The sequence below is a fragment of the Camelus ferus genome, chromosome 10 (genome assembly GCF_009834535.1).
Source record: "Camelus ferus isolate YT-003-E chromosome 10, BCGSAC_Cfer_1.0, whole genome shotgun sequence".
Taxonomy (NCBI): domain Eukaryota; kingdom Metazoa; phylum Chordata; class Mammalia; order Artiodactyla; family Camelidae; genus Camelus; species Camelus ferus.
In genome coordinates, this window is record NC_045705.1 from 70,255,032 (window position 1) to 70,280,187 (window position 25,156).

The 25,156-nt window shown below is 61.3% G+C and overlaps 1 protein-coding gene across 2 annotated transcripts in view; it reads right to left on the reverse strand.

Moving 5' to 3' along the window:
• Window positions 1-922: 922 nt before the first annotated feature.
• The window catches only part of KCNQ1 (potassium voltage-gated channel subfamily Q member 1), a 320,688-nt gene continuing 296,454 nt past the window's right edge, over window positions 923-25,156 (reverse strand). The window contains exon 16 of one of the 2 annotated variants that reach the window (XM_032490136.1): window positions 923-2,203. In XM_032490136.1, the coding sequence (XP_032346027.1) occupies window positions 1,973-2,203 (231 nt within the window). In that variant the 3' untranslated portion in view covers window positions 923-1,972. The remainder of the gene's footprint in view (window positions 2,204-25,156) is intronic. The other variant, XM_032490139.1, reaches the window with a different exon arrangement.

Genomic DNA, 25,156 nt, shown 5'->3' on the forward strand with positions numbered 1-25,156 from the left:
CCCCGTGGGTGCCGGGAGGCCCCAGGCCCTGTGCTGCCCCTCCTCCCCTCCCCCCACTGGCCAGTGCCCGGCAGGCCAGCCATCCCCTTGTCCCCTGGGTGGGAGCCAGGACTGGGTCTCAGGAGCCCCTGGGGCTCTGCAAAGTGGGACCCAGGCCCCTCCCCTCCCACAGGGGCTTGGATGCCACTCAGACCAGGAATTCCTGCTTAGCGGCCACCTGGGCACCTGCCACCAATGGGACTACAGGGATGCCGCCCATGAGGGGGGCCGGGGAGGGCTCCAGGCAGGGCCTGTGGGGAAAGGAGATGGGCCAGGGAGGAGGCAAGGGCCCAGATGCCCGTGGGCAGCAGTGGGAGGTGGGCAGCAGGGTTCAGGTACTGTCCTGGAATTAAGAATTAAGCCCTGTGGCCCCGGAAGTAGGGTATGGGATGTGAGCACTGCGGACAGTGTCCCTAACATGCTTGTCTGGTGGGTGATGACCCCACCTGCTCACCCTTCCCCTCAGTGAGGGTCACAGGCCTGGGGTCGCTGTCTCATGAGGGGCTCTCAGGGAGCGATTGCCACAGGAGGGGCTTTGAGTCTGGCCGTAGACCATGGGAGCGGTCAACAGACGGAGAGGGTCAGGAGAACTTCCCAGCAAAGGCAACAGCGAGAGTGAAGGCTCAGAGGGTGGGCTGGGGCCCTGCCTTGGCTGAGGGGACAGGAAAGGCCTGGCCTACATGTGCTCCTGGGTCACTGGGGGACCCCGCTCCCAGAATGCCCAGGCCAGTGGGTTGGGGCTTCCAGGCCTCTTCCTCTCGCCTGGGCGGGTGTAGACGGGGTGAGGGGCACTGGGGCGCTGAGGGGTGGGTGGCAGCTCCACGGGAGGATAGGTGGCCCCCGAGGTGGTCCTCACTCCCCAGAAACGGAGGTGACAGCAGTGTTAAGATCGATCTCGTGACTCCACTTTTATTGGGAAAACCCTGCACGATTGATTAAGAATCAAAATCACACCGTGAAATTCATTAACACGCAGATTCCAAATCACCACAAATTATTCTGATTTCCGTGAGACGTAGTGCCCAAGAGGAGCCCCGTCCGGTGCAGAGATGGCGACACCCTCTGCTCCCCTGCGGCTCAGCAGCTGGCGAGGAGAGGTGCCAGCCTGTGCGTCTGCCCAGCTGATCAGACCAGGCAGGGGGCTGGAGGCAGGGCCCACGAGCAGAGAGGGGCTGGGGGACCCTCCTCTTTTCTCCGGAATGGGTAGGAGGAGCTGCCAGTTCAAAGTGGGGAACTTGAGCGTGCCCGTCCCTCTGGAGGATGGCTCACCCAAGTGAAGCTCTCTGGGGACAGCGGTAGGCCTGTCCCCCCCATTGGAAGCTGTGGCTTCAGGAGCAGCTCCCCGACAGCTCCCGGCCCCAGTCAGTATCTCTGGAAAGAGAGGGAGGGAGCCAGCCCCCGCCCGGAGCCCCTGAGCCGGTGCTCAGGCCTTGATTGGGCTTTGGCTTGTGGGCATCCTTTGTGCAGCATGGGCTGGGCCTGCCCTGCCCTGCCTGCCTCCTCCCCTGCGTCCTAGAGGCTGAGGGTGGAGTCCCCACAGACCCTGTCCTGGCCGGCCCTCTGTCTCCCCTCAGAAGGTCCCTGGGGCCGGCACACAGCTATGCTGCTTACCGGCCACACACAGGGTGGGCCAAGTGCCGGGGTGCGCGGCCTGACCCCCTGCCACTGTGTCCCGAGTATCATGCAAGTGATGTGGGGGTCCGCGATCTCAGAGATAAGAGGGCCCCTCCCCCCGCCCAGCCAAATCCTAGTACCCACTGGCTGGGAAGAGGCAGTCTGGGTGAGCCCCCAAGCCCAGGTGGAGGGGCACGTGGCCCACCGGATGTCTGGAGCCTTGAAGGGGTGGCCAAGGCCCAGTGGGTGGGTGGAAGGTGGGATGGGCTGGGGGGGCTCCTCTGGGCCTCCCCTCTCAGGCTTGGGCCCCAAACCCCCATCAGGATCCCTCGTCAGGGCCCCTGCGGGGCACGGTTAGCTGTTCATAGGTGGGCAGCGCGTTGCTGGGCAGGAAGAGCTGGGGGTTGATGGAGCCACTGCTGCAAGGCTGGGCTACCTGGGCCCCGCCCTCGCTGGGGGGCCGGCTGCTGGGGGGGCCCCCGTGATGCAGGGAGATCAGCTGCTGCAGCAGGTCTGTGATGAGCACCAACCTCTGGTCCAGCTGCGTCACCTGCGGGGACAGGAGCAGAGGGGAGCTGGGCGGTGGTGGCGGCCATAGTGCGCAGATGGCCCCAGGGTCTGGGCTCCTTGAGGGCGGGGGAGGGGCGGGGCCAGGCCCTGGTCTCGCCTGTGTATAGAACACGTGTGTGTGTCCACAACGTCCGTGGCCCTGCGTGCCTGCACCTGAGCGCACACGTGTGGGTGGGGTCCCCGCTCTGCAACCCCCTCCTGAGACCTGGAGGCCGAGCTTCCTGGAAGGGCTGATGGTCCCAGGCAGGGCTGCTCCCCTGCCTGCTGCCCTCCACTGCCCCCCACGCTTCTACCAACGGCCTTTCCCATGCTGAGCACCAGGGCGGCCCGCCGCGGATGAGGTGGGGCAGGATGCGCTGCGGGCAGCAGGCGCTCAGCCAAGGCTGCTGGACGGCCGTGAGGGGACGGGGCTGAAATGGGCCCAGGGGTCGGAGGAGGGCTTCAGAGCCCTCAGAGTAGGGGCGGGGGAGAGGCAGAGGTCCTGGCATGAGCCGGGGTCTGGGGGGAGGCACAGCTCATCTGCGGCCTGCAGTGCCCTTGGGGTGGTTCCCCCAGGGTCCCCGTTAGAGGACCTCCTTGGGTGCCTGGAACACCGGGAAGACTAGAAACGTGGGGGAGGGAGAGGAGGTGGCCAGATCATCACCGATAAGGGCCAACCTGCAAGAGCTCTTCAGGGGAGAGTGGCTCGGCCGAGGGTCAACACCGGGGCTGAGGACAGCAGGCAGGGCTGGCTGTGGCCGGCTGTCCAGTTGGACAAGCTCACTTCGTGATGTGTGTGCTCTGGGCCTCCCTGTGCCAGACGGCCCCTGGACCTCTCTGGGCCCCACTGAGGGCTCGGATATCTCTGCCCTAGGACCGGATGGAGCTGGGTGCTGGTTGGCCTGGGGAAGAGGCCACAAATCCCGCGGAGCTGGATCCCCAGGCGGCCCGGGCCAGGGTTCAGGGGTGGGGAGGCAGTCACAGCCCTTCACCCGCAGTGGACACTGAGTCAGAGGGGACAGGCAAGGCTAGGATAAGATGAGGGGGGGTCTCTCCTGAGTTGAGTTGCGGGTGAGGGTCCCTTAACCTGAGACCCAGCGGCAGGTGGGGCATGATGGGGGCTGTCCTTCCCCAGGGGAGGAGGCCTTGGTGACCCGCCCCCACAGCCTGGCACAGGGGCTGCGCTGTCTTCCAGGCCCTCCCAGGCTCTCTGCCCGCTCTGCCTCCTCTGACCAGGTGGGGCCTGAGCTTCCCCCAGGGACAGGGACAGCTGCATGTCTGAGGCCCCATCGCCCAGGCCAGAGGGGTCTAATCTCTTCCCAGACAGATCTGATCTGGGAGCCGGGGCTATAAAGGGAAGGGTGTGGAGCCTCTCTGGTTTGGTGGAGGTGGGGCCTGGGCCCCTCACTGAGCACCCTCACCCCTGCACTCCCCCAGCTGCCTGCCAGACACCCTGGTTCCTCCACTGAGGCCACCCCACAGACACAGGCCCTGAGGCCCCAGGAGAAGGGCCTCATTCGGGGTCCTGCAGCCCCCACCTGTAGGTTCCAAGCTGGGGATAGGAGAGTGGCCCAGGAGGGTTGAAGCAGTCACCTCGGGAGGGGGCTTGAGCAGGAGGTCCAAGCTGAGCTTAGATGGTAAGGCCCATCTTCCAGAGAGAACAGGGGTGGAGGGGACATGGAGGGGACTTGCACAACATCACATCCAAACCCCGTCCCAGAGGCTGGCCCAAGGCCCCCAGGGCCCCGCTGCCGGCCTGCTCAGTCCCACTGCTGGCTTGCGCCCTGGGAGGCCCGTGGGAGACCGCACGCCTGGCAGCCTTGAACGAGCCTTGAATGAGGCTTGTCCCACAAGGCTTGCGTTGCCGAGCTGTGCCGGCCCCAGCATGGGTATTGATTGGTTTGGCATCAATTAAAGCACCAAATACGTTACAGAAGAAAATCTGTGGTTTCATACATTTTCACTTTACGGCACTTGAACATCTGTTGAAGCCCCCAGAAGTACAAGTGGGTATGGAGGCCTTTATAGGGTGTTCTTGGGGAAGAAGGAAGTGGAAGAATGACTGAAATGGGGGGGGGGTGCGTGGGGCATGGCTGGAGAATGGGCTCGTCCCAGGGCTGGGAGCGCTCAGGTGAGGGGGCGCAGCCCCTGCTGGGGAGCAGGCGGGGGGCTGGCCCCAGGCCGAGCTCGTGCTCTGGCGTTTCTGAAGCTGCCTGCGTGGGTGCCAGCCCTGGCCCTGCTCGGTTCCAAGCCCAGCTTGGCCCCTTGGCGGCTGCTCATGGCAGATGGAGCTCTGAGGGGCGCACTGGGTTTCCTGGTCCCAGGGGACGTGCCCCCATTAGCCAGACTGCTGGAGGTGGTGGGGGAGCCGGGGGTGAGCTAGGATCTGGGCCAGAATCCCAGAGCTGGCCTGATGCCTGGGCCTCACGCCTCCTCCTCCTCACACAGGAGAGGAGGTCTAGGGAGGAGGGTTCAATGCCACCACTAATGAGACGAGAGAGGGGGCAAGTGGAGAAGCCGGCCGACCGACCAGACTCCTGCCAAAGCCTCCCAGCCGCTCGCCGAGTCCTCCTGGTCCTCCGGCCGCCCTCAGGGGCCTCCTGGGCCCTCCTGGACCCCTGCAGGGTCCTCCTCCTGCCCAGCCCCAAGCCTGCTGGACAGGGCCTCTCTCCATCCCTGGCCCAGCTTCAGGGCGTGGTGACCGCTGGGTGGGCCAGGCCCTGCGGCGCCCTCCCAGCCCCCAGCCCCCAAGCCTCCTGGAGCCTGTGGCTGACCCGGTGCCACACAGCACCCAGGGCCACTGGCTGCTCACCGCTGACGCTGGGCTCCCTGAGCGTGCCCTGCACCGCCCCGCCCCCCAGGCCTGGTCCTGGCCTCTGCCCAGCACATGTGGGCCCCCCTCCTTCTCAACGACTGATCCTATAGCCCCACGGTGCGGGGTGAGCTGGGTCAGGTGGGTCTGGGTGGCCATGTCACACCCGCATGGCCGATGGGCTTTCCTGCCCTGGGCCTCAGTTTCTCAGCGGGGCAGGGGGAAGTCCTCTCCTCCCTTAGAGGGTTGTCTCGAGGATGGAGCAAGACGGTCCGGCGTAGGAGCCCGTGCTGGCCCTGTGAGCGTGACTCACGCCTGCTACCTTCTCCTCCAGAGCAGAGGGCTGGGCTGTACCACTTCCCAGGGACAGTCCTTGGGTCGCCTCACCCTGTGTTATCCTCCGCCCTGAGTGCAGGGCACGGTTATCTTGCTTCGGATTTGCTGGGGACGCCAGCAAGCCCTTCAGTCGGCCAGAGGGAGGGCGTGGCCTTAGCCAGACCCTGGCCACCGAGAAGCGTGTCAGTCCGGGCGGCTGCCTGGGGGAGGGCAGTGCCTGCTCCGGGGACCGGGCTGGTGCTCCCCCGGGTGCCGCTGGGGCGCGGCAGTTTTGGGGATCTTGGATTTCGCCATTATTTGCTGTTTGATAGTGACTGAAAGGGCAAGGCCAACAAAAGCTCCCTTGTTCCCTCCTCAACTCACCGAATTAATAACCATAAGACGACTTGCGGCCTCAGAAGAGAAAAAAGCAATTAGAATAACAGGCAGTTAAGAGAGCCCCGGGCGGCTGGTGATTAAACCCAAAGCGACGGGATTCCTGTTTGATGTGGTTATGAATTTGTTTTCAAAAGAAAATCTTGAAAAAGAGTCCTTCAAGGGAAATTTTTGCAGAATCTGCTGGGCCTCGATCCCAGCTCTGGACACACTGATGGCCCTGGCCTCGTGCGGGCCTGGGGCTGTCTCGGCCACACTGGCCAAAGGTGTGCAGGAGACAGGGGACACCAAGGCCTGGGGCTCGTGAGGGGGGAGACCCCACCCTGGGAGGCAGCTTAGGGTGGCTTCAGGGTCCCTGGGTGGGCAGTCCACCCTGTCACCCCTCCCCAACATATGGTTTGTGAGAAGCCCCCACCATGGGGCAGGACACAGGGTCTGATGAGTGAATTCTGATTGGCGGGGAGCAGGGCCCGTGCCCACCCCCATTACAGGGCCTAGCCATGTGCTGGCCACACCTGGGGTGGCAAGGCTGCAGCAGGCCACTGCCTCGGGCATCAGGCCCTGCTGGACACCGGAAAGACTGAGTCTGCGAGAGAAGACACTGCCCCCTGGGACCTCATGGCCCCTGAGTAGGTTTCAGGTGGACCTGCCCCTCCCACAACCACCCCCGGGACTTCTGGGTCCTTCGTCTCCATAGAATACCATTTTTTGCCCCACCCCATAGGCTCTGCCCCTGCCCCTGCCCTTGCAAGCTGCTGCCTGAGGGGGGTGTCACAGTGACCTATGACTTCTGCCCCCTGTGCCCTCCAGCACACGCAGGTGATGCTGAGCACTGGTTTTTAGGGTAATGGGTGCCACTGAGAGAAACCACACAAAGCGGAGGGCACTGGCTGCATCCCCACATCCCCACATCAGTCTAGACCCTCTCTCCACTGACCATGACAGGAGGAGGGCCACTCTGACGTTGTAGCTGTGGTCTGCTGTCCTCTGACCCTGAGCACCCAGGCTCAGGCCAGGGATATACCCAAGACCACCGACTAGACCCCACTGGGCCCCAGGCCCAAACTCAGGCCATGAAAGCACGGTTTTCCCGCCCCATCATTTAGCCCCTTCTCAGCGCCCACCCTGTTCCCTCTACATCTTCCTCAGCTCAGATAAAGTCTCCAAATCTCAGCATCATGTTCCATATTCTGTCAGCAGAAACCAAGAGACCCCTGCCCGCCTGTCCATGGCCCCCAATTTATTATGCTAGGACTATTCCAGTAGCTTGCCAGCCAGCCTTCTCCCACAGCATACTTCTACATGGTGGTCCTTTCAAAACGCAAACCAGGTCACATCACTGCCCTACTTACACCCTCCTGAGTGCCCGTCTCATTCCCAGGAGAAGCCTACGTCCCTCTCATGGCCCCCAGACCTGCCCCCTGTGCTCTCTGACCCCCTTACTTCTTCCATCCTCATTCACTCTGTCCCAGGTCACTTTGCTGATCAAACGTGGTGGCACGTACCTGCCTCAGGGCCTCTTCCCCTGCTGCTCCCCTGCCTTCATCAGCCACCCCTCATCCTCGGGTCTCACCAGAAGCATCGATCTGAGGCCACCCCACCTCCTGCCACGGCCCTCAGAGTGTGGTTGTATCTGTGCGCCCCTTAGCTGGTTCTCCCACCAGAACGAGCCTGCTCCCCTACCCGTCCCTGCCAGCACACACAGGGCCCAGTTCATGCGTGTGGAATGAATAAGGTGGGCACTACTTAACCTGGCGCCTCGACTCAGAGCCCCGGGAACCGAACTGCCCGCGGGACCTCCGCGCCTCCTCCGGGCTTGGGAACGCCCCTCCCGCACGGCGGGAACACGGGAATAACACCCGTAAATCACCCTTTCGTTAGAGCCCGTGGGGCTGGACCGTCTCAGAGAGCCTGGTATGAGTGGAAATAGATCACAGCGCTTCATAACGTCGTAATTTATGGCAGGAGACAGTGTAATTGTGTTTATGACTTTGTTTTAGTGCTTTAGCTCTTGGAGAACTCAACCGTGTTTCTAGCCACTGAGGTTTTACCGCCCGTCCCCGGGGCAGCCGGTCTGCCCGAGCGCTCTGTTCTGTAGCAAGCGGGGCACTCATCTGGCTCGGGGGGGCAGCTTCAGAGCCGGGCCCACGGCTGCAGGGCTGGGTGTGCACTGGGCGCGTGTGTAAGGCTGCGATGCGCACATCCGTGTTTGTGGGCGGGCCCCCGAGGGAGGACGTGTTTTGGGTGTACGTGCCCATGTGAGCAGGTCTGGGTCCATGTAGATGGCTTGGGTACATGGACAAGCTGCCTGGGTTCATGTCCTGCCTCTTCTGCTTCCTGGTTTCCTGGTTGGGTGACCTTGGACGAGACACTGGCCTCCCTGAACCTCAGTTTCCTCATCTGTGAAATGGGGATGATAGCAGAATTTCCCCTAGTAGGATGTTGCAAGGACTGAATGAATTAATGCGTGAAACCACTGGACACAAGGCTCAGCATCTGGCAAATGCTGATCAAGTCTCCTTTTTTGTTTTGTTTTGTTTTGTTTTGTTTAATTGAAGCATGGTCAGTTCACAATGTTGTGTCAATTTATGCTGGTGTACAGCACAAGGTTTCAGTCATACATGTACATACTGAGTCTGTTGTTGACAGTCACTGTCGGTAATCACTGTAAGCACGTGTACCATCATGCCTGTGTGTGGCGTGGCCTGACTGTGAACGAAGATTCCTGCACAAGGCCAGTCAGCATGTGTGTGTGTAGACGTGTGCATACGAGAACTCGGGCTTTACAAAGACAGGGAGAGTGTGTCCAAGAATGCACAAGCCACCCTGGTGTGGTTTTGCACAATTCCTTGCACCTTCCACCAAATCGTTCCCTGAGCTGCCAGACAGTGCAAGTGTATCTGCCTGCACCTCTCGGTCCCTGGGCCTTTGCACGGGATGCTCAGAGTGCGGGCAGTGGGCGCCCCACAGAGCATGGGGGGATCTCTCCTGACTGGGAGACAGATCCTCTCTGCCCATGGTCACTGATACCCCAGCTGTTCTGCCTGGCTCCTAGGGTCCTCTTGCCAGGCAGAGTCCAGACTGGGGGTGCACCTTGGCCAGAAGAGGTGGGTGATGTGCAGTGGTCCCTGGGGTGAGTGCACTGGCTGGCATCATGAATCAGCCAGGGTGGGAGTTTCAGAGGCTGCAGACCAGGGCCTCTGTCCTGGCTGCTGTCTCTCGAATCTCTCACTGTTCTGGCTCCTGGGTGGCCAGAGGGAGCCATGCTATCAGGTGACCTGAGCCACCACCATAGTCAGCCACGCCTCAGCTGGGTCCTCAGGACAGCATGCCAAGTGGCCAAGGGCCTGGACAGTGCCACCACTCACCCCGAGACCCTTCCTGCTGAGCACCCCTTAGGAGTGCAGGTGGCTTCCCTCTGAGAGAGCATCATTATGGGGAGAAGGCCCTTCTACCTGCCCCAGAGACACAGGCTCACCCAGGGCAGACCCACCAGTGCCTGGCATCCACCAGGGGCCCTCAGCAGTGCCTTGTTCCAGGCTGACCACTTAGAGGGGTGCGGCTCAGCACCGTTACTGCAGGCCCCCGTCTCTCCTGCGATCACCAGCCAGGAACACCTCACCCACCCTCCACACCCAGACAAGGACTCCCGCCTGCTGGCACCACTCATACACACATACCCTCAAGTCTGCACCCCAGCTCTGCACTCTCCCTGGGCCCCAGAACCTTGTCTCTACCACATGCAGGTCTAGCAGCGTCTTGGAGCAGCAGATCCCAAAGAGAACTCAGACTTGCCCTGAGCCTGCCCCCAACCCTGTCCTCCCATCTCAGAAAGTGGCGCCGACACCCACACAGAGCAACAAAGCACTGCATTCCCCTGGTGCTCATCCACCTCCCACCCATTCTCTGCAGCACACACTCAGAATCCAACTCCCTCAGACACCCCTTGCCCAGGCCAGTGGCATCCCTGGCTGGCATTGTTGCCACCGCCTCTGCTTGACTTGCCCCTACTCCCCTGCCCTGTTCGCTCCAGACCAGCCAGGCTGAGCTGCCTCCCTCTGCAGAATTCCCAGTGCACCCAGAGTGAAATCTAACCTCCTTCTGCAGCCCCTGGGGCTCTGCGGCCCCTCACACAGTCCTCCCTGACGCCCTTTGCTCAGATCCTGAGCATATCCCTCTCGATCTTGCCCCAGGGCCTTTGCACGTGCCATTTCCCCTGCCTAGAAAACGGTCCTCCACCACAACACATAACCTCAGCTCAAATGAGCGTGGCCTTCCCTTCCACCACTGAAAGCTCCTGAGGCCAGGCCTTAGACCATGCCACCACTGTCATATCCCAAGAGGGTCTCCCCGCTGCCAGGCAGCTCCAGCAGGGGCCTCCGCTCTGCTCTCCTCCCACTCTTTCACTCGGCCACCACTGCCGGAATGTCTTCCTGGATTCTCACATGGCTCACGGCCTCACCTTGATCACATCTCTACTCAATTCTCCCCTCTCACGAGGCCTCCCTGAGCTCTGAGTGAAATGCAGCGACCTGCCCCCTAGACCTCGGTCCTCCATCTACTTTCTTTTCCTCCAGGACACACACTGACATCACTGGTTTATTATGTTTTTTGTCTCTTGCTGCCCCTGTCCAGGACAAAAGTCCCCTGGGGACTCTCAGTGCGCTGTGTTTACCGATGTGCTGGGTCCGTAGTCCTGGACGCTCAGCCACCTCCTCCCTACCCCCCACCTCTGCTGGGGCCACATGTGTGCCCAGAGTTGTTCACGATCACCGCCTCACTGTGTCCCGCTGAGGCTGCCCTGTGTGGACTCAGGGAGGACGGCGTAAGGGAGAGCTTACAGAGGGGTTAGTGGCAGAGTTGGGGGCTCCGGGCAGCGCACAGCCCCCTGAGCTACACAAGAGCCTGTTCACTTGCCCCAGGCTGGAGGGGGACCTGGGCAGTGGGGCCAGGACTCATGGAGGCCAGGAAGCTGCCCACGGCCTCCTGGTGGGTAGGCAGGGGAGCCCCTTGCCCAGCATGGGTGGGTCTTAGGCCTCCCAACGTGCTGGCCAGCCCCTAGCCGGGGCTGGGAGGTGTCCCACAAGCAGAGGCCAAGTGGGGGCGGCTGCCCGCCCTGCCCACGCCGGGCAGCCCCAGGCTAGCCGACGCAGCCGCCCTGCTCGGGGCGGGCGAGGGGGAATGTGGGGCAGCTGGAAGAAGGCGCTGGAAGCCGAGAGGCCGTGTCTGTGTTGGCGGTGGGCGAGGCCCCACCTGCACTTGATTCCCCCCTGCCTCCCCCTCCCGCACTGCCCCTCTGATGAGCCCTGAAGTCCCGGAAGCCAGGGGGACGCTGGGCAGAACACTTTGTGCCGGGAGCCAGCGAGCGCTCGGCTGCCCCAGCCAAACCCCAGGCCTGGGCGGGTGACACACGGTCCAGTGACGGCAGGCAGGTGGGCAGGGACTGCCTGGCAGCCCAGACCTCACTGTTCCATCTGCCTCTGGCTGCTTTTGGCCAGGCCTGGCTGCCCTAGAGTCCCCCATCCTGTGGCCACTGGCCAGGGCGTGGGCAGTTCAGGACCCCTGGGTTCCCCAGCCCCCAGGCCGCCCAGCAGTGCCCCTTGAGGCTGGCTTGCCCTCCCTGTAGCTCTCCATAGCCAGCAGGCCTCCCTCTGTCCTCACACCGCAACCTCGCCCTGCGTGAACCTCCGCTGGCCACCCTACTGCTCTCGGGATGAAGACACAACCCTGCCTCAGCCAGAGGGTCCCTCTTGGCCTGGGCCGTGTGCCCCACCTCGGCCGCTGCCCCTCCCTGCCCCGCACTGGCTTCTGTCAGTTCTGTGTGTGCTGTGCCCTTCTCTGCCTCAGGACATTTGCACCAGCCCACTCGCTTCCTGGGACTTCCCACCCCGCTCCTGAGCCAGCAGACCTGTCTCGTTCCTCAGTCCCCCAGGCAGGAGTCTCCTCCTTAGAGGAACCACCCCTCTTGGTCTCCCTGCCATCACCTCCGCGCTCTGACCCCTCCAGCCACTCAGTCTGCCCAGGCACCACCCACATTGTCGTCTTCTTAAATGTCCACCTCCCTGAGAGCCAAGCCATCCCTGACCCGTCACCAGCTGGGGGTCTCCGGGCCTGGGCCGCCTTCCTAGCAGGGATGGGACCGTGAACCTGTCCTGCAGCTCAAAGGGGAGATTCAGGCGATGTGGCTGGGGTGCCCTGGGGGCAGAGTCTAGCTCCTCTGGGCAGCTCCTCAGGCCTGTGGGGGTCAAAGGAGCCCCAGTGTGCCCCGCAGGATCCCAGCACCCCCAGCTGCTCTGCCCACCTCCCCAGAACATGCAGCCTACTATGTCTTCTCTCCACACCTCTCCCAGGCCACCCATGGCTGTTCCTGCTCAGTCCAGGACTATGATCTCTCTCTGGACACCTGCCCAGCCTCCGGGCTGCCCCCTGACTGCACTGGCCCCGGGAGCCTCTTCCCTGTGGACCCCAAACCTGCTGGCCTCCAGGAGAGCAACCACGTGCCCCCTGCCCAGGCAACATGCTGGGCTCAGCTGGAGATCCTGCTGTTGAATTAGCCCTTTACAAGGGCTCGCCTGACCTAAGTAGATGTGAGTACCCTTCGAAAACATTCTCCCTAAAAAGTAAAAACATTTCAAAGAAACAGCCCCTTTGACCTGGCCCGTCTCACTGCAGCCCCTCCTCTCCCAGGTAACCGTCTCAGTGAGCTGGTATTTATCCTTCCAGCCATTTCAAAACATGAGCTGGCGCATGCGATCCAGGCTCGGTCCGTGGCTTTAGCATAAATGGTAACGCAGCTGCTGCGGCTCCCTGCTGGCCTGCTCTCACTCAGCACAGGGTTTGAGGCTGCCCGTGTCGAGACATGCCCACGGAGCCCGCCCCTCGGAGCGGCGGTGCAGCGAGCCTCTCTGCGGCGCTCTGGAGGCACCGCGTTGTCAGTGTGCACACGGGGAGGCTGGGCGGTGCACAGCCAGCACCGGCTGCGGGAGGGACCGCTCTCCAGCAACGGCGGCAAGGCGGGCCCTGCCCTTCCTCGGCGTTCCATGACGGGCTCCCCCCAGAGCCCTGTGCCCCCCCCCTCCACTCTGCTCCGTGCTGATTTGGAGGCGAGGAGGCCCCGCCCTGGCCTGTCCTCCTGTCCCCCGAGTGCACGAGGACAGCTCAGCCTCCTCCCTTCTCCCCAGATCACCGCGGCCTCCCGCCCATTCGCTCATGCTCATTCTCCCAGCCCTGACACAAAACAAACACAACTCTCTTTTGACTTTGCCCCTCATGGCCACTGCTGCCATCTCTCCTTGGCGGTGTGGGCCCAGGCCAAGCAGTGCCCGCGTCCAGCACCGCACACAGACCCCCCACGAGGGCCTCCCCTGGGACGTGAGCCGAGGACCAGCAGCGGACTCTGCCTGGCTCCGTGATGCCGCTCCCTCCATCACCGCTGGGGTCCCCCTCTCTGCATTGGCCGGTACACGGGATGCCTCGGCTTGGCTCTTGGTCCTTCCCTTTGCTACACTCCCCATCATGACCTCATCCAGCTCGTGGCCTCATGTCCAGCCACATTCTGGGGACCTCACATGTACATCTCCAGCCTACACCTGGGATTACACGGAGCTGCCCACAGGCTGCCTCTCCAGGGCGTCTCAAGGCACCTGGAGGGCAGCGTGTGCTTTTAGTGGACCTTACGTCTCCCCCTAATCTGCTCCTCCCATGATTTCCCCACTCAGCTAAGAAGTCAGGCCAGAAACCCTGGGGTCACCCTGACTCCCCTCCCTCTCAGGCCTCTCATCTGATCCAGCCACAAAGGCACCCACCACGATCAAGGTTGGAGACTGTCAGGGCCCAGCAAATCCATCCAGAATCGTAGGCTTCTCCCACCCCCGTGGCCACAGCCCTGGCCTCAGTCACCAGCATCTTCCAGGTGCTGCAGCAGCCTCCCACCTGCTCTCCCACAGCCACTCCTAGACCCCAGGGGCTGGAGCAGGGCATTAAAACGGGGGCTCCCCATGCCCTCAGAGTCAAGGCCAGGGTGCTTGCAGTGGCCCAAAGGCCATCACGTTCTGGCCAGTTCCTCCCTGCTGCCCTGCTCCCTCTGGCCCAGCCCCGGGGACCCTCTGTCCAGGCCCTGAACTGCGCCTGCTGCCTCCGTCAGTGAGGCAGGCTCTTCCCCTACGAGCATCCAGCTGCCTCTGCCCTCCTCCAAGCACTCACATAAAAGCCCGTCGCGGGCCTGCGCCGGTACTGCTTCTGCAAAGACGCCCCTGCCCTGGCACACCTGCGATGCTCAGCTCCTTGAAGGCAGGGCTTCTGCTCTGTTTTGTCGCAGCTGCTAGCTCAGTGCCTGGCACACAGTAGGTGCTGGTTAAAGATTTGCAGAATGGGTGGATAACGGCCACTGGAGGCCAGAACTGTCCAGGTTAGCCCCAGGTAGGGCGACCAACAGAGGGGCTTGGCCAGCATGTGTGTGTGTTCACGTGTGTGTTCACGTGTGTGTGTGCACAAGTGGAGTTCTATCTGAGCTGTCCTGGGCCCTCCACTGGGGAGTGGGTGAAACCTGACAGCTGGCACGTGGAGCAAAATCCAGGGGCGGAGTCAAGGTCTGGGGGACTAGGGTACAGGCTAACCACCCCCAGCCCAGGGGCCCCACGCCTGCCCGCCCTGCAGGAGCCTGCGTGTACATTCTCCCGGCCTTTCCTGCCTCGGTCCTGGCCTGGAAACTGCGGCCCCATGACTCAGCCGGCTGGGGCCGGGCTGCAGCTGCAGCTGACCCAGGCGGGTGGGCAGCCCCTGGCCCCTGGGCCCCCTGGCCCCCGGGCCCACACCCAGGACAGGGCTGCCCCACCCCCACTTCTGGCTCCTGCTGCTAGGACAGGGTTTCCTGAATTAGCCCTCCAGAGGCTGGAAGCAGGTTGGAGGCTGGGTGGAGGGGCTCTGGGCTGGGGTCCCAGACCCTGGAATCTGGATCCAGCCTCTTTCCTGGCACCCGGAAGAGTCTCGTGGGGAAGGAGACGTGGAGCAGGCCCCAGCACAGGGGCTGGAGCGCCCTTCCTGGAACCTGCCTTCCTGGGGAAGCCGCAGGGATTTCCTCCCCTCTAGGACCAAGCCCCGCAGCCTGCCTGGCACTGGAGGCCTGCTGGGGGCTTGGGTGGGCCTTCCCCACCTCATGGACGTGTCAACACCCTCCTGGGCCTGTTCCATCCTGGCCTGTGGGGCCCATAACCCCTGAACCAGAAGCCCCTCCACCCATCCTTCCTCCACCCAGCACCGGGCTCCCTCCCTGACTCTACTTGCACAGTCTGGGAGACGGGGAGCTCAGTCCCCTGCCAGGAGGCCCGGCCCCCACGCACTCTGTGTCAGGGGAGCTGGAGCAGACCGCCTGGGGCTGAACCCTTTGTGGAGGGGCAGCCCAGGCAGACCCCGAAGACAGGCCCCTGGAGGCTCAGGCTGGGATGGGAGCGGTTGGGAGTGAAGGTGGGAGACAGATGGCGGGGTCTGGTGAGCCTCTGGCCCTCCATTGAGAACAATGAGGGGGCCTCCAGGGCCCCTCATCTTTTTGCCCTCCACCCCCTCCTTGGTGCTTCCTCTTGGGGCAGGTCAAGTGCCCACCTAGTCTGGGCTCTGCTCACCCCTCACCCTCCAGCTCAGCCCAGCATGGCTCCTGCATCAGTGGGTCATGACCCACCCACATGGACACGTGGCCATTGGGGCCTGACCCGTCACCGAGCTAGGCAGGAGCCCAGTGTAGGGGGCATCGGAGGCCTCTGTCTGCCCCGGCAATGCTCTTTGTGCCTAAGGGGGACACTGCCGCCCCTCCTCTCCACCCCGAGACCCGCTGTCCGGGAAGTGGGTGAGGAGGCGGGGGAGCAGGTGCGGCAGGAAGTGGCCGGGGCTCCCGGCCAGGCCCCAAGCGCTCCAGCCCCGTCTGGACATACTTGGCAGGTCCCGCTCACCTCTGCTTCCAGCCCTCCCCCAGCTCCCTGTCTTCCCTTCACCACTGCTGCCTGTGGCCCCCCTCCCCGCCTGGGGCCTCTGCTCACGGGGCCACAGCTGGGCCCCGCCCTGCAGCGGGCACGGAGGACCGCCCGGTCCCCTGTGTGCGCACGTGAGACCCGCTGCTCAGCCGCCCCGAGCCTTCGTCTGTGCCTGCACAGGACAAGGGTGCGAAGGGACAGTCCAGGAGGCGACAGAGGGCCAACGGCACCTGCCCCGTGGCCCTGGGAAGCCCTCTGTCCCCTGCACTGTACACCTCCTTGCGCACTTAGTCACTGATAGCACAGGCTGCTGTGACCACGGGGGACAGGTGCCCGGCAGACCTAGAGCCCAGCTGCCAGGCCCGGGAGCCCTCCCTGGGGCTCAGGCCACCCACTCCTCTAGGTGGCCTTCAGAGATGCCCTGGGGGGGCGCAGGGCATGAACCCCCAGGGCTCCAGGGTCCTGGGTGGGGCGGCGTCCTGTGGGGAGGAGCTGGGGGGAGCTGGGCCTATGCGGGAGGTGGGGGCCTGGCTCTCAGCCTCTTCCTCCCCCACCCGTACCCAGCCTGGGGGCACAAGAGGGAGGCTGCAGGGAGGCTAGGGGTCACCTGGACGGAGAGAGGCAGTCTCTGGACACAGGAGCCTCGCTCAGTGCAGGACCCTGGGGCTCGGGGGGCCCACTCTGGCCCTTCAGTGCTGGCCGCCCCAGGGTCCCGGGCGCACCAGGGTCCCGACCTGGCTTTGCTGCCCTTGGGTCTCTAACCTGCCAGCTTCTCCGGAAGCCCCTGGGCCTCTTGCCATTTGGGACATGAGGCGGGGCTATGTCCCCTGTCATCCTGTAGCCACTCCTAGGGCTTCTCCAGTGGTCTTGGCTGTATCGGTGCTCCAGGGGCGTCATTTGCATCCCTGACCCAGCGCTGCCTCCTAACCACGAAGGCCCAGCAACTGCCCCAGAAGCCTCCTGACTCCTGGACGGTCTGGGCCCCTGTCTGGCGGGCTGGCCTTCCACAATGGCCTGCCTGTGCTCCCCAGGGGTGTGTCTCCTCTACCCGCAGGCGTGTCCATGGGAACACGGGATGAGAGGGTATGGGAGAAGGCCAGAGAGGGGGTCTTCAAACCACAGAGCCCAAGCCAGACCACCTGTGGATCTTGTGCAGGTGACAGTGCTGCCCCTCACTGTCCCCACCTCAGTCCAGCCTCCACACCAAAGCCGGTGACCTTAGAAGCCCACCCTTGACCCCTAGGTGTGTGGCCAAGTGGCCTGGGCACTGGTGGGGACAGGGCGGGGTGCCCTGGCAGGGGGTTGGAGACCCGAGGGCAACTGAGCGGTGGGTGATCCCAGGAAGGCGCGCGATTCCCGGAAGGCGAGTGGAAGAGCAGGGAGGCCTTCACCCGGGAAGGAGGCCTGGGCTGGCCCGCCGCCCACGTGGCCTGGGCTGACCTGGAGGCTGATGAGAGATTCAGGCCACCCTGTGGCCCCCCGCCCACACTTCCTGCTCTTGGGGCCGAGAGGAAGAGCTCCTTGGGACACTGGGCCTGGGTGCGGGGAGCCCGCGCCGACAGGACCAGGCGTGGTCCGCAGGCGTCTGGGAGGGCCTGTCGCAGCCAGCAGGCTCCCCATTAGGGCCTGGGTCTGGCGGCCTTGGGGACCATCCTTGGTACCACTGGGGTCACAGCCCCGGGAGGCCCCACCAGGTCCATCTGTCAACCGAGTTAAAGGTGGGAAGGGGGTGCCCACCAGTGAGCCCTGCTCTCTCACTGCTGCCCCATCTCACACGGCCCCCGCCCCCTGGTACCAGAGGGCTCCTGTCCAGGGACCAGGCAGCGCTACGTCTGCACATATGGCATGAAGGACACACCCCGCCTGCCTCCTCACCTGCTCTCCTGCTCTTCCCAAACCTGGCAGTCCCCCTCACGTTTTCCCCAGAGCCCTAGCATCTCAGCTGGCCCCCTCCTCCTCGCCAGGGCCCCATCAGACCCCCTCCTTCTCTCCCTCCCTTCTCCAGTTTCCTCACCATCAGCAAGCAAACCCACCTCACGAGCGCCCACGTGTGCTGCTAGGTTTTTACCCTTAATTCCTGACCCAGAGGCAACAGCTCAGTCCTCCCCTCTGTCCCCTGGCTCTGCCTTGGTGTTTCTAGACCACACCCGTGCACTGCTACTCCTTGCTTCCCGGGTTTCAGGCACTATCTAGGGATGGCCTGACACAGAAGACGTGAGATCAAGATTTCATTTTCACAACTCCTGCCATGCCCTTATCCTTCCAATATATAGTGGGATGCTAGGCTAAACATTTACTGTTTGCATTTTATATAAACATTATGTGACTTTATATTTCACATATATTTATATGTGAATGCTGTTTTCAGTTAAGTCCTGTGGACTTCTATGATTATAACTTTTTGTTTTCCCTGGGATTAGAAATTGCCTTTATGTTTTGCTTAGTTTTAAATGCCTCTGTCATTAGTTCATTCTTGGACTCTCAGCCAGAATTGTAAAGGTTCCAAATAAATAAATACCCTGTTGAGAACACCAGCTTTATTATTTTTAATTCTGGAAGTTTCTTCCTGGGGCCCTAGAAACTAGTTACTCTCTTGGCCTGCTGAATAATTGTGTTGCTAGACTTTCTTTCCCTCATGATGTTGGGAATGTCCTTGGCCCCTTTTTTGGGGGTGGGGTGGGGTGTTGGAGTCCCCTGGTTCTTGGATGCTGTGTTTCTCTTTCTTGGTTTTCCCCCTACTTTTGCTGAAGCAAATCCTCAAATAACTTTCTGAGAAAAGGCATGTGATAGGTAAAACTTTTGATTGTGCTTGTCTGAAAATGTCTTTAATCTACTCCCAGACCTGAGAGTTTGGTTGGATATAGAATTTTAGATTGAAAAGAATATTTTTGGTGTTGCAGACTGTGAAGTAAACAGAGAGGGAAGGACACTGTTCTGCACCCATTTCATCCCTGGGTGCTCCAGTTTGGCTGGGACCCCCTGGGTGGCAAAATTCTCTTGATTAGGCTCCTGCCACTGCCATTCTCTCAGCAACAGCTGGGACCAAGCCCGTTGCCCTGAATCCAGTCCATCATCTCTTTGCCAGCTGCTCTCTCTGCCTCCTCCCTGCCCCCCATAACCCACCCCACTCTACACAAAGCTCAGAAACACATAAATCAGAGAATGTCACCTTTAGGCTTACAGCTGAAAACCTACCTGTGGCTTCTGATGGACTGAAAATAAGCCTAAACGCCTTATGGGGGCTGCCAGGTCCCAACCTGCACCCCACCATCACCTCTTCCCACTCACCCGAGCCCCACTGGCCTGGGTGCTGCTGTCGCCTGACACTCTGGGCTCTCTCACCCCAGGACTCAGGATGGATGCTCTCAGCTGACAGTAGGCACTTTTTAAAGGTTTGTTGAATGGCTTAGTGAACAGGTAGGTGAGCGGGTCAATGCCACTTTAACACAAGAAGCACAGGAACCACCTAAGGCCCATGGGGGTGGTGGGGTTAAGGGTGAGGGGAACTGGGGAGTGGGATGGGGGTGGTCAGAGCCTGGTCGTTAGCACCACAAGGCTCGAGTAGGGACTGAGGGTGGCCTGGGCAGCCCTTCCTCTGCTCCTGGACGACTATCAAGCCCACGCCCACCCTTGTTCAGTTTATGTTTTGATGCCACCTCCCTGGAGACCCCCCTGCCCACCTGCCCCACGGCTCACTCGCCACCCACCCACTTCCTTCCTCCTAGTCCTTGCTGCTCTGTAACTCTGTGTCCCACCCCCGGTGGCCTGCTGGCTTCTTGTCTGTCTCTCCCTGGACTGCGCCTCCTGGGGAAGGGGTGTGGGTGGCCTCCCCGGCACTTGGGGCCACTCCTGGCAGGTGCTTGAGTCACTGAGTCAGCAGATCTGGGATGGAGGCAGGGCTGGGCCCCGAGATGAGGGATGCCCGGGGGAGCCCCACTTCCCCTGCGCCCCTCTCTGCTCTCCCCCAGGCCAACTGGTGAAAGGCTAGGTGGGCCGGGCAAGCGCCCCCCCCCCCCCCCGCCACCGCCAGCTGCAGTCTGCCGGGGTGAGACCTGCGGGTGAGCAGCAGCGGGAGTGGGGGAAGGGCTCCGAGCCGGGGCTTGGCGCGCGCCCGCCCAGCCCGTCCTCTGAGTTTCCGTGACTGTCTGTGCGTAACCGCACGGCGGTTTCCATCAGCGCTGCCAAGTGGCGGCTGCCGGGCCTGGCCGCGGGTTCTGATCCCCAACAAGCCTGCTCTCTGTCAGGCAACCCCGGGAAACTGGGGAGCATGGGGGGTGCAAAGGGTTAAGCTGCCCTCACCCCGTCTCAATTTCTTCACTTCTAAAAGGCTGGGCCCTCTTTCCTCCCAAGTCGCAGCTGACGTGAAATGCAGCCTTAAGATGCAGCTGACATGAAAAACAACAGCGCTCCCTCGGAGAGGCTCTGCTGCGGGCGGGACGGCCCCCCGCCCCCCAATAATTACTCAAGACATCGGCATGAGCCGGGCCGGTTAGGTAACAGGCTGCCTGCTCCGGAGACTTGTAACTCATAGGCAGCTACACATGATCTCCGCAGACAACAAAATCGTTTCCAGGATGGCGGGGAGGGCGAGGCCTTGGGGAGGGGGTTCGGGGGCAGGAGGGGCTGAGACCAGGCTGGGTGGGGGTGGGTCCGAGGGAGGCCTCCCGGGGGCCCCAGGGCTGCAGCCTGGGAACTTGGGAGCCAAGGAAGCGTTTGTGGGACGGAGTTCTCTGCCCACTCTCTGCTCTGGTCCCTGGAGTGTGAGGCCAGCCTGGTCCAGTCTGTTACTGAGCAAGGCATGGGAGAAACTCATTCATACTGAAGTGTGAGTGACTGACCATGTTGGGAGCATGTCCCCCTCCTCCGTGGAAGATAATTAATTGTCTGTTTACTGTCCATGGCCCCATTGTACATGACTCCCTCAAGGGCAGGTCCACATACTTTCCCCCGTGTTCCCAGCGCCTAGTACATAGCAGACATTCAAAAAATATTTGTCGAGGAGGACGACATCTAACCCAAAGAAGGAAGTGTCAACAGTGTAACTTCAGGCACATGGGGTGGGTGGGGCCCCCCTCCCTCCCTGGCAGCTAATGCCAGAGGGATGCTGGCGAAAAGACCGTGGACGATCCGGTCCCCTCCGAGCCTGCCCTCTGACACCCTGGGCCCCTGGAGCCCTCCCACAGGAAACGCCCATTTCCCTGGAAGGACGCTGAGCCGAGGAGGGTGGAGGACTCGGACTGCGTGGGTGGGGAGGGCCCTCCCCCGGCCTCTCCCGGCGGTCTGGGTCGGCACTGGTGGCCCGTCCACGCCCAGGGAGCATGATGTCCGGGGCCGCAGCTGGAGGGAGGGTCCAGCCCAGGCCTGGCCCCAGCCACACCTCAGGGAAGTGGCACCTCCCACCCTCTCTGGGCACTTTTCCTCTGTGACCATCTCCGGCCACAAGGATATCCCTCTCTACGTCCATCCGGCCTTGGTCTCAGGCGCCAGTCTGAGGTCAGGCACACCAGTCCTGCACTGTCCCCACGTGCAGACCGACTGACGCACAGACCGAGGTGTGGGCGGTGGAGCTGCCCCCTCGCTGGGCAGAGCCAGGCTCCCTCAACCAACACCCGGCTGTCCCCGCCCCAAATGCCGACCTCCTTGGCCTGCCATTCAGGCCACAGGGGTTTATGAAGCACCTGTGTGCTGGCACGGGGCTCCCGGTGGCCCAGGCGGTGTGACTCGCGGCCCCGGTCAGGTGAGCACAGCGCCCGGTGGGGTCGGAGTGGATAGAGCAGTGGCCCTGAGGCGGACCAAGCAGGAACTCCGTGGCCCTGCGGGGCCGCACCTGATGGAACGTCCCTGGCCTTGTTCCCACCCTCTTGAGGGCACAGTGCACCTCTTCCTGAAGTCACCTCCCCTAAGCTTCTGGGACGCCTGAGATTTCTCCCCTGAAATCTCTTGCTGGGCGTCCTTGTCCACAGCCTTCTCTGTTCCACTCCGATCACCCTCAGTGTCTATTTTGCAGTCCAACCTCACCTCTGAGCCTCACACCCTAACTGCAGGCAGGTGCCCCCATGCCGACATCACAGAGACGCAGCACGTTGTCCTCTGCTGTGTCCCCTCCTGGGAATCCGCTCGCCCTCCCCTCCCCCACTGTGTGGCCAAGCCAGAGCCTGCGGTTGGGGGGGGGGGGTCTTTCCTGATGGTCCCACCCGCATATCCAACCCGTCCCCAGGTCTGAGGATTTCACCCCTGAGCATCTTCTGAACTGCCTTTCTTTCCACCCTGTGGTCCTTTCCGCCTCCTCCCTCCCAGGACCTCGGGCATGGCCCCTCACCTCTCTTCTGGCCCCCGTGTCAACCCCCATTCTAGTCAGACGGTTGCTGTTGTGGGATGATTTCATTACATGCACACGCTTGCGTGTGTGTGAGGGAGTGTGGGTCGGCAGGTGCGTGTGAGTGTGACCCAAAGGATGCGTTCCCCGTAGAGCTTATGAGAGAAAGACCCAGGCCCATTTCTGGGGCAGCTGCTTCCAAAGCTTCTCTTTGGCAGTTCCCTTATCAGCTGTAAGGAACGCTTGCCATGTTACTTCTTGAGATTTATCAACTTCGGACGCCCCCCACATAATCCCTGCTGAAGGGCAAGAATGAGCTCTCTCATAGCATCCTGTGTGCCCCCCACTCCCATTACTTCTGAGGAGAGCTTCACCATCGTTGTAATTCAGTCCATGGTGAAGTCTGCACCCAGAACTCAGCTTCCTTAGAGCCACGGGTCCATGGTCCTCCACCCTGATTCCTTCAAGGAAGCAGTGCCTTCCTTGGGGTGACCCTCTGCTGTTCCAGAAGCCCCTTTGTGCCAGGTTGGCTTCTCAGCCAGCCCTGCTCATCACCTAGGAGGTCTCCCTGGAGGGGCCTGTTCTCTGCTGGGGCCTGGGCTGAGGTCTCCCCTGATGTCCCCCTGACATCCCCCTGCATGGATCCCCCATCGTCTGCCTCCCATGCCTTCCTCCTGCCTTCATCTGCTCCCACATTTTGCTGGAGCACATCCTCCCTAACTTTCTAAGAAAAGGTGCAGAAAGTAAATTTCACCAACTCTCGAGTGTCTGAAAATGTCCTTATGGTGTCCTTGCCCTTGAGAGATACTTTGGCTGGGTATAGAACTGTGCCCTTTGGAATTTTTCAGGCAGCTTTGTAAATCTCTACTGAAAACCAGCCCAGGGTCCACGGTTTGGCAGGCTGCCTGTTAGTTCTTTGGGAAGGTTCAGAAGGACACAAGGACGTGGCAGCTGCCCTTTGGAGCCCAGGTTCTCGGTGGGCCCTCCCTCCCATTTGCGTTTCCTCTCCTCAGCTGTCTCTCATCTCCCTTCCTGGACTGTCTAGAAGTTGGATGTTGAATCTGCTTGGACCGAGGCTCCATGCTTCTTGGCTGTCCTCTCTTATTTTTCCATCTCTCTGACTTTATTCTACTTTCTGGGAGATTTACTTCAATCTTTTACTGTTTTTTTTTTTTTAAATTCAGCAGCATATTTTACATTTCCAAGAGCTCTTTCTGGTTCTCTAATGGTTTCTTTTTCATAGCATCCTGTTCTGGCTTAATGATTACATTATCCTCTTAAGTTTCTGAGTGATCTTACACATGCAGAATTTTTCATATGGCTTCACTGCCTAACGTCCTTGGGGTGCCTCACTGTCCTCACGCCAAGTGTGCCCTTCTTGGTCAAGCCCTGTCTAGCTCTTCACTCTCCCTCCCTCGACTCTCCCTTGGCCTAGGCTCAGCCCTTGACTTCCTCTCAGATCCACAGGCAGGCAGGCACGTTCCTTCCTGCCTCAGGGCCTTTGTATGTGCCGCCCCCTGTCTGGAAGGCTCTCTCCAACCCTTTGCTTGGCAGAGCTAATTGCCACTCATGCTTTGTGTGCAGATCACAGGGTGCTTCCTCAGATGCCTTTGCAAACTTCCTAGATGGGGTCACAACCCCTGTTATGTGCCCCTGTAGCTCCTTCCAGCACTTAGCAATGATTCTAAGTAAGTACCCGTCCCCAGCCCTGCCTCTTAGAGGGTGAGTCCCATGAGGACAGGGTCTGGTCTTTCTTGTCTGCTGCTGTACTCAGGGCCCAGTACTGAGTTGGGCTCGTATCAGTGTCCCATTGCTTCTGTAATGAGTTATCGCAAACCTAGTGACACACACATTTATTCTCGTACAGCTCCGGAGGTCAGGAGCCTCCTTGGGCAAAAATCCCGGTGCCATCAGGCCTGCGTTCTGTCTGGAGGCCCCGGGAGAGAACCGCCTCCTGACCTCTAGCTGCTCCTTCCTTGACCTTCAAAGGAGCAGGTGGCATCTTCTCTCCTCCCTGATCTTGGCTTCCATTGTCACGGCCCCTCCTCCGACTCTGACCCTCCTGTCTCCCTCTTATACGGACCCTTGTGATGACATTGGGCCCAGCTGGGTAACCCAGGGTGCTTTCCCCATCTCAAGAACCTCCACTTCATCACATCTGCCGAGTCCCCTTTGCCACGTGAGGTCACATGTCCACAGGTGCCAGGGACTAGGACGGGGCATCTTTGGGGCTGTCACATGACCACGGCGCTCATCTGTGCTTGCAGAGCAGAGATGTGGTTCCAGCGGAGGGTAACTGGGGTTTCCTTTAAGGGGGTGCCTCAAGGCCTGGGCGGGTAAGGGGGGAAGGTGTCATGGGCAAAGAGATTAAGTTGAGTGAGAGGGTATTGCCCCTGAGCAGGTAGGTGTGAGGACGTTCAGGGGGACAGCACCAGGGCCCCCTCACAGCCCTGGGAGCTGCTGTGAACGGTCTAGAATGACAACAAGGGCAGAAGACAATGTCAGTGACCGGGGCTGGGGGAGTCGGCACGATTCTGCCCTCACAGGGCCCTTCCACAGGCCACTCCTCCTTGGTGTCCCCTGGGCTCTCCACCTGCTCTCCTTTGCCCTGACTCAGGCCTGACGACCTCCCATCCCATCTGAGCCCACCCAACCAGCCCCCATGGCTTCCTGCTGTTAGCAGAGGCCAAGCCAGTGGGATCCCTCACAACACAGCACGGTTGGAAAGGGAAAAGTAAGGGACGAAGGAAAGGTGTGGGAACGTGGGGGCTGGAGCTTCCAGAACTGATGGATAGGTGGCTGCAGGAGAGAAGAAGGAGGCGGAAGGAGAGGAGGTCCTCCAGCAACGAGCAGAGACCACTGCACACGGTCAAGTAAAGGACACGCGTGTGCCTGGACTTGAAGGGCCCAGAACGCAGAACAGAAAAAACTCAAACAAAACCAGTAACTCAGGAAATCCATAGTATCATTGGCAATTATAATACTCATCTCTCAGAAGCTGCCATATCACAGTGGGACAAATAAACAAAGAAAATAAGGACGCAGAGGAACTGAACGATTCCACTAACAGAAAAGGCCCTGCTGCCTCCACACATATGTGGAAACTTCTCTAAAGTGACTTTGTTAGGCCCAACAGGAGAAGTCAATAAACTT